Consider the following 13,093-nt stretch of genomic DNA (forward strand, 5'->3'; position numbering starts at 1 on the left):
TTTTTTTTTACGATTTGCCTCTCCCTCTTTCCAGCTTTTAAATGGGGGTAACTGATCCCAGCATACAAGAACTCTATTGCTCTGTGAGGCTGCAATTTTATTGTTACTTTTAATTATTTATGTTTCTATTCAGTCCCTTTGGATAGGGTAGTTTACTTTAGAAGAACGACAGCTTTATGGTATATGTGTATTCTACAAGCAAAACCTTTTTTCTGTGGCTTACATATTTCTGCCACTTTAGGTTGGTCCTGACTTGAATGATATCAGGTCATGTTCCCATTTAGTAGGAGCTTTTGTAGATTCTTGTGAAAGAATTATCAGACTTACAACACAGCTTTGGGAGGAGATGTGGAAGAAGGGGCAATTGTATTTAATTTATCCAAAGTCAACATAATAAAAAAAGCTACTGAAGACCACTGTTATGCATGCATCTATTGACATTCACATCTGACAAATAAAGAGAATAATTTAATAATTGTTCTTTCAGAACAAAAAAAAGCAAACCCCACATTCATATAAGTTACATTTCCCTTTAAAAGAGTTGGTTTGAAAGAACTGCAGGAGTAATGCTTTGTCCAGTTGGAAATTAGGTATACAAACAACACAATGTTTTTATTATGTGCAATCATGTTTTATGGCTCATTTTATAGTTATGTATGTGAATGGTTGGTAATTAGCGCTAGAATAATGTTTGAACACAATCTAGTTCAGGAACTTTATGGAAACACAGCAGTCTTGCAATGTAAACCATTTTCGTTTTATCTCCCTATTATAAAGATTAATGCAGTTTTTTCTGCGAGGAACGTTTGAATTTTACAGTGGCTCAGTGAGTAGCACTTCTGCAATGCTGGGGTCCAGAGTTAGATTTCGACAGGTTCTCCCTGTGCCTAAATGGGTTTCCTTTTGGTATTGCCTTTTCCTCCCTTCCTAAAATTGCCCATAGTGTATGTTAATGTACGATTGATTGTAAACTGGCTGGGGCTGGCACTTATAGGAATGATGTATAATGATTTCTGCTGCAAGCCAAACTTTCCCATTGACATTAATTTATACAGGACCAGTGGCCAGCTCTTTATTATAGTGAGTAAACGAGGTAAAGTGCATTATGGACAAAAGCAAGTGGGACTTTGCACCTTGAACCCTTTAGTAAATTAACTCTATAGTACTGAAAAAATACACGTGAGAATTAAAGGCAGGGTTTTGAAGCCCTTTGCTCTCCAGCTCAAGATTTCAGATCTCATTATAAATGCAGCTTGGCTTAACATTTACCAATCGATAAGCAACCAAAAGCTTGCCAGCTGTTCTGAACTATCACACAAGTTCACCAACTGAGTCAAGATTATAAGAACTGCTATTCAATCACAGCTGCAGAGCCACAGCAACATGTAATATCCAGATTTACCTTTAGAAGCTCAGACACAATGCTGAGGGTCTCGGGGTTTGAAATATCAATCGACTCATCACGATATGTCTTCCTTTTGTACTGGATGTTCCCAAGATGCAGAATAGCAGAAAGCAGTGAGACTATCCTGTGAGTGGGGGGGGGGGGGGGGAGAGAGAGAGAGAGAGAGCGATAAACTAAGTGAGAAAATATTCAAACAATATGCTAATGCACAAGCTTTAAATTCACTTAGCAGTGCTGACTTATTATCAAAACCACTGCATTACATTCAGATCTAGTGATAACAATTCCAGAAATAAGAATTCACTAGACTAGTGCTGCCATTGTGTAGTTCTAAAATAGCAACAGTTTACACTGAAAAATAAAACAAGGTTTAAGGCAGAGACACGCGATGCTATATCTGGAGATTAGTCGCCCAGCGACAAATCGCTTCTTCTTCGGGCAACTAAGCAACCACAAACTGCCTAACCGTCGGCTAGAATGTAAATCGCTGGTGGGGTGGGACTCGGATTTCTTTGGCTTTCCGATGCCGTCCGGAGTATCCTACTGAGGCAACTTCAGGGGACTTCAGAAAATGAAGCGTTCCGAGTGCCATCCCGGGAGATTAGTCGCCCGAAGAAGAAGCGATTTGTCACTGGGCGACTAATCTCCCAAAATAGCAGCGTGTCTCTGCCCTAAATGTAACAATTTTGCTGATGTACAATACATGTAAATTAAGAAATTCCAAAAGGTATGAATATTGATCATTTATATTAGAAAGAACAAGAGATTGCGGATTGATATTAGATACAGGGGCAAATTTGATATTTAAAGGAAGCCTACTAAAATCAAAATACTAGTGAATTCAGACTGACCAATATCCAAGTCTTTTGCCGGTATCGGTCGTTACGTCTCTCTCCATACATGAACCAAAAATCGTACTTGCTATTCAAACACTGGCCAACAAATTTCAACATAAATTGGACTAATACAAAAAAGCTATGAGCTACTGAACAGTTGTTACAGAATGGCTTCCAAAGCACCCAACATGGTAGCTGTTTTAAAACCTTTCTTTAATATATACAGAAACATTGGCAGGCTACAGAAATTAAATTCTCTGTTTTTTTTACAAACTTGCTCAGGCTGCCCCTCACATACTCACTGTCTTCGTGTTGCTGGTAGAAAACCAACCATCTCCATTGCTAGCTGCAGCCGTTCAAAGTCATGTCTAAGATCCTCACCCTCTCCTCCCAAGGAGTCCTGTAACAAAAGCAGAATTTCACAATGCACAATCAGCACTGAATCATAGACAGCACTATGTTTTATAATGAAATATGACTACTGCTATACAACAAGCACTGCCCTATAAGAACAAAGAAAGTTATAAATCACCTACAAAGACAGCAACTTTTGCAGTGAAAGCATTGTACAATATGAATTACCATGTCCAGGCAAAATATAGAATCATTTACCCCTTAATTAATACTCACTGTCTCATCTTCATCGTAATTTTCTCCCCAGACCTGTCTTTGTGGCTTCCGCGTCCTCTATAAAGAAACACACATGAAGGGCATATAACACATGCACACAGAGTTTTTAGTACATGAGCACGGCATTTTAATTACTTTGGTGTTAAAAATGACATTCAACACATCACTAAACTTGAATGCTGAGGTATATTGTGCTTGCCACAAATCACTGCAATACATAGTGCTATATAGGGGGATAATAACAATTTGCCAAATAAATGAGCTTTATATCTAGCTTCAACCTATATCAATGTCTGGAATCTGCTGGAAGGTCGCTGCACCGTTGTTCTGATACAAATTTAAATATTGATATTTTGTAGAGCACAATGCTCTAGAATCACCCTGAAGCCTTGATAAATGTTGGAAGTTGATGTGCACCATGTTGTACAGTACATAAAGGCTGATGCAGTCAGCAGTGTGAATTCTTTCCATGACTAACCACTACTGCCAAACAATGACCCACAGCTAAGTCACAGGGATCCCTATGAACTAAAGAATGATGGAAAGTACACTGGTTTATGCATTCACGAATATGAACTTTTATGTATCATTTATTGTGATGGTTGCATGTATATCAAGCTTTATTTCCCACTTCCACTGACACACACACAGACCATGTTCTTTTAAACTCTTCTTTAACTAAACAGGAAGCCCTGAACTTGAAATCTCTTCTGTTTCCCTATGACCCCTGAAATATTGTGAATACTTTCTACAACCTACCCACCAAGCTCTCTAGTAATCTCTCACCTGGTTCAAGTAGTGATAGCTCTCCGGATGCTCCAAATGGAACTCTGCCTTCTCCTCTTCACTTGCTCCAGCAAGAAGATAATAGAACACATGATAATTCCTGCCAAATAAGTATGAGGTAATAAAGCATTAATGCTGCCACAATATCTCAGCTTTAGTAGTCTTTCCAAAAATCACACTCACCTTTCCTGTTGCTCTTGATAAACCAGCCTTGACTTCTCCAAAAGATATTTTTCTACATATGCTCTGTGGAGACACATTTTTAATATAGTTAGTTATCCCATAATGCACCACATAACAACAAAAGGACTGGGGGGTGGGGTCGGCGGGGGTTGGCAGCAAGTTTGGACGCGCCGGCGTCCAATCGTTTTTGAGCGTTGGGCTCAGTGGCCCAGTGCAGGAGTGTCTGCGGCCCAGCGGTTGGGGACCCCGAGCTACCAATTGCAATACCATATACTACATCTCTCACCTGCTTATTTCTTACCCACACCTTGTGTCTCATTCCCTTCCCCTTTAGATTGTATGCTCTTTTGCACAGGGCCTTCCTCACCTTTTGTACCGGTACTGATTGATATGCATGTAACTCTGTATGTAATATGTATCGATCTCATGAGATTTCTTTGTATAAACACATTTATTTTACAGTGCTGCACAATATGTTGGCACTCTAAAAATACATACTAATAATAATAATAATAATAATAGTGGAAAAACACAGACTAACTATCAGCTTCTACACTGGCAGCAGCCTTTTTCCTTGCCTGCACCCAAAACCACTACATCAGCCCAGGTGCAGGCAGAACAGATTTCAGTGCTGAAATGTATGCCAAAACAGGGGTTCCAGGTGCAGGCAAGGAAGAAGGCTGATGCCAGCATAGAGGCTGATTCTTGGCCTGCCTGCCATGTTTGCTTTTAAACAAGTAACCAGTGACCAATAGATTTTACCTGCTGATTGGTTGCTACAGATGAGACTAGACCTTTTGCACCTCTTATTACACTATATAATAGAGAGCCATGTGCTACAGAACATGAAAGAAGTGATAAATTCTTGATAATGAAGCACATTAAAGAGATGCATACACTCATGGAAACACGTAAAAGTCAACGTGCACTGGCAGGGACTGAAACACCACACACAAAACATTTATCACTTACCCTCGTACTGTCCCTGTTTCATGATAGTTGACCTGGATGAATTTTCCAAAGCGGCTGGAATTATTGTTTTGAGATGTTTTGGCATTTCCAAAAGCCTAATACAAACAGATCAAAGGAAAACATTGTAGAGAACCAGTGCATGTGAAATAAGCAAAGACTAGAAGACATATTTTTAGCCATCAACCAGATATAAAATAAACGTCACAATCTTTTTTTTTTTTTTATCACATTCCTTTTGTCTGATAATAACCAAGTCAAAAGAAACACAAAACAACATTAGTTATATTTGATGTATCGCTTATTTCAATAAACAATTAACTTATACTTAATTATTCCCCCTTTAACATAGTAGTCAGGTAATCCATTGAGCTGAATAATACATTATTTGATTATCTGTTGTTTTTGCCACTACTATTAAAGTCCCCATGCTGACGAAATGTGCTTTTCCAGATTCTTCAGTGTGGCTATCATCCTTTAAGTCATGCAATCACCATGTACGCAGTGTGCAGAACAGTATATGTCTGCTGAATTCCTCATAGGGAAGGGGACCCACCACACGATAAAGAAGGTACGTTTATGGGGATCTAACATAGGCAGTCCTGTATTCTTTTCTATATGAACATTAAAATAAAAAAATAAAAATTTAACCAGAGATTCATTTAGCTGCACTTTATTGTTGGTGTTGTAAGATTCCTGGTTTTATAAAAACCAAATGCACTGATTCAAATACACTATTTTCAATAAAAAGTATGTAGATACCAGCAGTGATAGATTGATTAGGGTGCCCATGTGGAGTTTAAGTTTGGAGTATTTTAAGTAGTTCAATATTTTAACTGGAAATTCAAAAAAAATACAATTCATATATTAAAAAAGGAATATAATGTTTAATATGTCATGTTAATAAACTAGCACAAATGTGCATTAATTTGCATTAACTTTGTGTGACACCAAATGAAAATTAAACATCTAAGCATCACCATTTTGTGTTCTCCATCATCACCCGAGCACTTTACTGGACTTCAAAAACTAAAGTCCTTTTATATAGAGCTTAAAAATGAAAATCAATGACATACAATGTTTCTCAAAAGTCTGAAAACCATTTTTTTCCTTTAAAGGGGTTGTTCACCTTCCAAACACTTTTTTCAATTCAGTAGTTTTTAGATTGTTCTCCAGAAATAAAGACTTTTTTCAATTTCTTTCCATTATTTTTTTTTTTTTACTGTTTTTCCAAAATCTTTTGGAAAAGTTTAAAGTTGAATGTTCCTGCCTCTGGTGTTTCAGTCTGGCAGCTCAGTAATTCAGGTGCAGACTCTAAACTGTAACAGTTTTGCAACATTTAGTTGATACATTTCTCAGCAGCATCTCTGGAGTATTAGCAACTGTAATGAAACCCAGAGGATCTGCTCAGCAGGGACAAAGATAAGAAATGTATCAACTAAATCTATTTATTTAGAACAGTTTAACAGGGTCGGCGACCACCCCTCCCAGGGCTGCTTCAGAAGGTGAAAAATAACACTTTACACTTCGATATTAGAAAAACGGTCACAATTAGAAAATAGAAAGTAATTGGAAAAAAAAAATATTTCTGGTGATCTATCTGAAACCAATCAGTTGTTTGAAGGCAAACCACCCCTTTAAGGGAAATGTAAGTTCAATTTCTGTTTGCTCACAACTTCACTACGCATATAGATAATGAATTGATCACCTAGAGCATCAGCACACTGACCTTTCCAATCTTCCCTCTAAAACGTTAAACACTCACCTCTAATACTGGCCCAGCCCCAAGTATGATCTGCTCCACTCCACTTGCAAATCCTTTCTGGCTTAGTGCAGTCAAATGGTGGATGAGAAAATTGGTACTTTGGGTCTTGCCAGAGCCAGTCTCCCCAGATATAACAATACACTGGTTAAGTTGTCGGCGGAGCATAGCATGGTAAGCAGCATCAGCCACTGCATAGATGTGAGGTTCTCGATCTCCCAGCCTCCTGTTGTCGTACATTTTCACGTACTTGGGGTTGTATATGGGCAGAAAGCGGAATGGGTTCACAGCCACCAAGATGGTTCCCACATAGGTATATATTTTTTCCTGGCGGAAACGTGTTCGGAGTGTTTCAAGCAATGCCCTCTCACTTAGATCTGGTAGACCACAAAGATCCTCACACTCTGGTCCCTGCTTCTGGGGAAGAAAACCCCTTTCCACCATGCGCCTGCGTTCCTCTGTCACTCGCAACCAAGACTGAAGGCTCCCATAATGGATAGAGCCATCCATGTTTTTCTCTCTCAAGAGGAATCGATAGTCTTCCCCAGATCCTCTGGCCTCTAATGCCAGCCTAGGCCACAGCATCATTCGCTGAACAGGACAGTCAGAAGGGTTAAGAATCCATTCTTCTCCCCCAAACTCTTTGACCTCCGCCAACACATAGCATTTAGCCCGGTCCAAGCGCAGTGCTGTAATAAGGGTATCAATGACATCCGCAGCTGTTGTGTGCCGGCGGGCGGGAACCGGCCAATAAATGACCTCTTGTGCGATGCTGCCAGGATATACCTGCAGCGTGAACTCTTCGTCCAGCAGGCGGCGCCGCCCGCCACCACCACCCACCTCAGACATGGCGGCACTCCGTGTCCCATCAGAAGGAGCGTGGGCAGACTTTTGTTAGATGGGGGACACCTATTGAAAATTACAGAGAATTAGTGCATTTCTTCAATATTTTCCCAATACATATACATTTAGAAATAAATACATTTAAAAATAAATACGAGTTCATTTACAAGTAACAGGTGCAAAAAGAAAAGGAAATACTGTTAAAATTTCCTGCATATGACCTGTACAACTTGGAAAGCTTACATCTCCATACAGTTACTTAGAACTGGAGAAATAAGTCTTGTTTAGCATTCATTTACCGTAAATTATGAAGATTTTCATTCATCAGGTCATGGTATATCTAATACAAGTAATTGAAAAATAAACAGCAAGTCCAGTTGTTTATTTTTGAATTACTTGTATTAGACATTCACAGTAGAGTTTGTCAAACAGGAGGTCAGAGGAACCAAAACAGGGTCCAGTCTGAAGGTTATTTAGGTTGAAATTTAGAATGTATGTATATCTTTGGGGTCCCAACTTCCCACAAAAAAAAAAACAATTCCTGCTATAATCTGTCTGGAATCTGTCCAAAGTCAAATTTGTCCACCTATGGCCAGCTTTGAAATCATGTTTTATTTAATCTCTTACTAAGATAAGATAAAGCCTAAAAGTATTTTGCACAGCAAGAAATGGCTTTAACCCCAAAGGTGGAAAATCTTTGTGTTACAGTATGGATTATAAAACAAATTTGAATGAAGAGATATATAAATGTATATACATATATGGGCATATACAAAGTACACTGTACATAAATATTTGGACAGTGCCAATTTTCATAATTTTGGCTCTGTAAGATGTGATTGAAGTAGAAAGCCAGCTTTAATTCAAGGGGTTTAACAAATCATATAAACTTTTATGAATATTACAGCCATTTTTATAACACCCCCCCCCCCACACACACACACATTTTAAGGGTCTGAAAAGTAATTGCACAAACAAATGAAACCTGGAACACAGGGACATTACCAAATACTGAGATTCGGCCTAGTAATGTTTTTCCAGTCCTTAAACGCAGCTGTCTTTAGTTGCCTTGTTCATTGGGAGTTTATTCTTCAGCAACTGAAATATATATTCAGTCGAGTTCAGGTCACTTGGCTAAATCGGCCATTAAAGAATATTACACTTCTTTACCTTCAAATTATGTTTTGGGTCATTGTCCATCTGTACTGTAAAAGCCATCCTATCTGTTTTGCAGCATTTGGTGGAATCTGAATAGACAGTATAGACCTAAACACTTCAAAATTCATCCTGCTGCTTGTAAGCAGTCATATCATCAAAAAAAACACTAGCGACTCCTATATATGCCTATGTCATAACACTACCTCCACCATGTTTCATAGATGACATTTTGATTTTGCTCACCAGTGTGTTCCTACTTTTCTTTTAAAAAATGCACCTAATTGTTGCTTTGGACACTTCCATAATTTCTGCTGTCTTTTTGTTGGCTTTGTCTTGTTTTCTAGGCCTAATGAAAGTCTAATTTAGTTGAACCAACAGAACTTTGGACCTCATATTAAGAATTCATAGAAATAGCGAATGGCCATGAAATAGGCCAAATGTTTTGAAGCAGGAGGGCCCACTGACACCTGGGCCCACCAGGAGTTTTCCTGGTATCCCTGTGGGTCAGTCCGACACTGAACGGTCGTTCAGCTGATCAGACAGGTTAGAACATTTCTGTCAGCTACCGATCATATCTTTGCATATATTGCCGATCTGACAATATCAGTGGGAGACTGTCACCAGCTTTTGTCGGACATAACTTTCGTATGATTGCCGTCAGGGGCAGAACTTCGCCTGATCTGTTCTTTTACTACTTTATTTGATCTGAATGGTTAGTGGCAGGTCGGGAGATGACACCAAACGATCCATCGTCCAATATGAAGGTAAATCTGCACGTCTATGGCCACCTTTTTAGCTCTCTAACTTTCTAACTTTAGGGGCGCTGTTCAATGAGTTTGCAGTTGATTCTTAGCATTCAGCTGAGATTCAAAAGCAACAGTCATGACCCACGTGCCCCCTCAAGTCACTGATTTTTTTACTGACTGATAACCAATCAGTGAAAGAGAGCTGCAAAGCAGGAAGAAGTGTTCTGGCTATTATGTTACACATCCAGTCACTCCAGCCTTTATACATTACATTTTTAACTATAATGTAAATTTATTTTATTTTGCACAGCCTATCTTTTTACCCAGTTTTTAATTTTTTTACTGAACAATTCCTTTATAGTTGACAGCCTCCACTTTCAGCACACACTCATTATATAACTTCAAATCGAATATTTTTGGTGGTAAAAAGCTAAAATAACAGTAACTTTATCAATGTCCAAATATTTATGGACCTAACTGTGTACACATTTACCATACTGCATTCAGAACAGCTAGAGCTGCAGATTTTGTAATACTTGTAATAAATCTTGGCAATGTTAAATGTCATAAATATCTAAGAAGAAAGTACCTGAATAGTTAAAAAGATAAATGTTGGTTTACCTTCTTGCAAAGGCTAACTTGGGCTGTCTAACTTGGGCTGTCACTTGAAAAGCCTACCCGTTAAACTATTGAGTTGTTTGCCAAATGGTCTTTGGCAAATGATAGTTTGTGCTGTGTCCTACAAACTGTATGTGTATGCTGGAGATTTACACAAGATCTGGGAAATGTGCGGGTATATACAACTGGCTTTTTACACTAGAGCGAAACATATTTTCAGGTTAGGAGAAAGTAATCGAAGGTACAAGTGACCAACTTGAGCTTGTAACCAGGCAGTCCTGAGTTCATCACATCATCAAGTGGTGATTTATAATAGGTTCCAAAGGCCACTTTCAGGTTCAGTTTATAGTTAAAAATAAACGTTATTGCTTTGGGTGCATTAATCTTGCATGTTTGTCTGTGTGAGGGGAACCGATCAAGCATCCAAATTCTTTCCTAATATAGCTATACTGCTCCATGCCACAAACACGAGCCAGTTTCTAGTAAAACTAAGACTTACACTAAGAAGTGAAACAACTTTCCACTTTAAAACAGAAAAGTAACCGCTTTTTGACATGATATGGCTGATAAAAAAGTTCACAAACACTTTTTTTGCACAGAGACATACATAATCCCTTAGACTGAGTAGGATTGCCAACTTTTCTGGAAAACAAATCCTATATTTTAATCTTTTTTCTGGGTCTCTTTGCTTTTCAGAGCAGTTACACACTGACCATAGCTGAGATTTGCTCATTTGTCGATCATAACAAATCAGTGTTGATATGGTCCTTGCTTGACGGGGTTTTCAAACCTACGTGATAGATTTCTAGCCAACCTTTGGACAGATAATGGTTGCGCAGGCATATCCGAGGGCCCCATGCACACGTCAATAAGCTGCTGGTCTGAAGTGAGCAGTTTTTATAATTATATGTATGGTCACCTTTACAGTAAGCAGGAGGGCAGGTCTTAGCCAGTTTAGTAACTGAGGTATGAGGAGGCAGGCCATAAATCATACTGAAAAGGTGAGTGGAAGAGGAGATGGGATGGGCAGGAGGCATAGACCCAACTTACAAGAAATATAAGATGAAAGCAGAGGGACTTCAGGTCCCAGAATCCATCACTTCAACCTGGAACAAGGCTAGGGAGTGGTTGAATGATCAACCAAAGGGTGGGGAAGTTGTTGGCAAATGGTCTGTGTGAGTCACAATTTCATGGTTTCCTCCAAATCTGAGGAATCATATATGTCTGTATATTTGGCAGTAACTGGCTATGCACATTTTTAACATAAAATAAATAAGCATAAATGATAATCCCTTGTTGGAAAATTTCATTTATACGTTGGACTGGAGATTGCAATAATGCTTGCCTTGGCAGGACCACTCTGCAGACATCAGATCAACAGCTCTTTTATGGACAAGCAGATGGTAAAATTCTCTTGTAGTCAGTGAAGAGAGCCTCGGCAAAGGCAAGCAGCACAGCAGTTTCATCTCATTCACATAAACAATTATAGAGAAAAGGATTGTTCTGCAAGCAAAGTGACTATGCACTCAAATATGTATTTAAAGGGGAAAAAACAATATATGGTAATCCAAGCTTATAGTGCAAATGTATATGTATTTTTATTTTCCGTGTTGAGAAAAAAGTTGCTTATTTAACAACAGTGGGCAAATTTGCCCATGGCAGTTACCTATAGCAACCAGTCAGTGATTAGCTTTGTAAAGCCATCTGAAGGTAGAACAAAGAATGCAACAACTTGATTGTTTGCCATTGGTTACTGCCCATGGGCAAATATGCTCAGTGTTGATAAATTATCCCCACAAGTGTTTGTATTTTGCAGCACACTTGTAATAATCTGGATAATTTAATTTCAAGAAATTACTGTCCAGTTTCTAAATAAGATCACTGAAGGTTTTTATGTTTTTTTGTCAGAAAGGGAACTTTTTTGTTAAAAGACGACTGCAAAGTCTGAGGTGTAGGGTTATTGCTTAGGAAATTTGAATTTAAAACACAGAATTTAAAATATTTCTGAAATGCTGATGTAAAACATTACAGGCAATACCAACACAATCATGTTCCACTAGTTATTCGTGAATCTCCTTTTTTTTATTATTTCAAAACAGTAGAAAAGCCACAAATTACACAGTTATGCATTAGATGAGATTGAAAAAAAGACTCTTTTGTTCTAACTGAGCCTCTCTAACTGCTGATCCAGAGGAAGATGAAAAACCCTATCTGAAGCCTCTCCAATTTGCCACAGAGGGGTAAAAACCAATTAATAACTCCAAAATGGCAAATTGGATCAACTTTGTACTAAGAGACAATTTCAGTAGCCCTGCTTGTTTTCACTTTCTCTACCCATCAGTCTTATTTGTTCTTATTTTCTGACCCCTGTCATACTTGCTAATACCAAGGGATTGACTCTAGAGCTCTATAGATTCAACTGGAATCTGGAGGTTTGGAATATAAGTGAGGCTCCACCCCACACTCAATTAAAGGTGCTAGCACTTTCTGGTTATTTTTCCTCTATATTCATAGGTTATTAAAGGGGTTAGATAATGAAAGGTGAAAGGTTCCCTACATATCTTATCACCTGTAACCAATCAGCAGGTAGCATTTACTGGTTGCCTGTTTAAAAACAAACATCATCTTATTGGTTGTTATGGGTCACTGCACCTGGGAAAATGTTGTGCCTTTTTGGGGGTTAAACTCTAAGTGAAATGTATTTATAGGTAAAGAACTCCACTCTACTGAATAATTTGGTTACATTACTTAATTTCTCATCATCATTTATTTATATAGCACCAGCAAGTTAGGCTTCACATTAATTTATAACAGTGGTCACAGAGTAAAAAATAGGATCAGACAGAAAGAAGTGAGTGCCAGGAAATTGGAGACTTAAAGGAGACAGCAGGCCAGAGGAGGGAGCATTACGAGGCAACTTCGGGCGACTTCGGAAAACACATCGGCGCGTGTGCTTAAGCGCATGCGACTTTTCATTATAGCCTATGGGAAAACACGAGGAGGCAGTTCGGGGAGATTGTCGCTCAGAAGACGAGGTGATTAGTCGCCAGGCGACAAAATCCCATAGTAAACCCATAGTAACCAATAAAATGTTTGCTTTAAAACAGGTGATCAGTTAATGCTACCTGCTGATTGGTTGCTACGGGTTACTGCTCCT

General features: G+C 38.6%; 1 protein-coding gene across 5 annotated transcripts in view; it reads right to left on the reverse strand.

The window, feature by feature from the left end:
- Positions 1–13,093, reverse strand: part of LOC108711293 (unconventional myosin-IXa) — a 70,419-nt gene that overhangs the window by 43,349 nt on the left and 13,977 nt on the right. For all 5 annotated transcript variants that reach the window (XM_041586670.1, XM_041586672.1, XM_041586673.1 and 2 more), the window contains exons 2-8: positions 6,575–7,480; positions 4,813–4,907; positions 3,841–3,903; positions 3,658–3,757; positions 2,872–2,928; positions 2,544–2,641; positions 1,403–1,529 (exon numbers count right to left, since the gene is read on the reverse strand). In XM_041586670.1, coding sequence (XP_041442604.1) covers positions 1,403–1,529; positions 2,544–2,641; positions 2,872–2,928; positions 3,658–3,757; positions 3,841–3,903; positions 4,813–4,907; positions 6,575–7,420 — 1,386 coding nt within the window. In that variant the 5' untranslated portion in view covers positions 7,421–7,480. The remainder of the gene's footprint in view (positions 1–1,402; positions 1,530–2,543; positions 2,642–2,871; positions 2,929–3,657; positions 3,758–3,840; positions 3,904–4,812; positions 4,908–6,574; positions 7,481–13,093) is intronic.

Source organism: Xenopus laevis, chromosome 3L (genome assembly GCF_017654675.1).
Source record: "Xenopus laevis strain J_2021 chromosome 3L, Xenopus_laevis_v10.1, whole genome shotgun sequence".
Lineage (NCBI taxonomy): Eukaryota > Metazoa > Chordata > Amphibia > Anura > Pipidae > Xenopus > Xenopus laevis.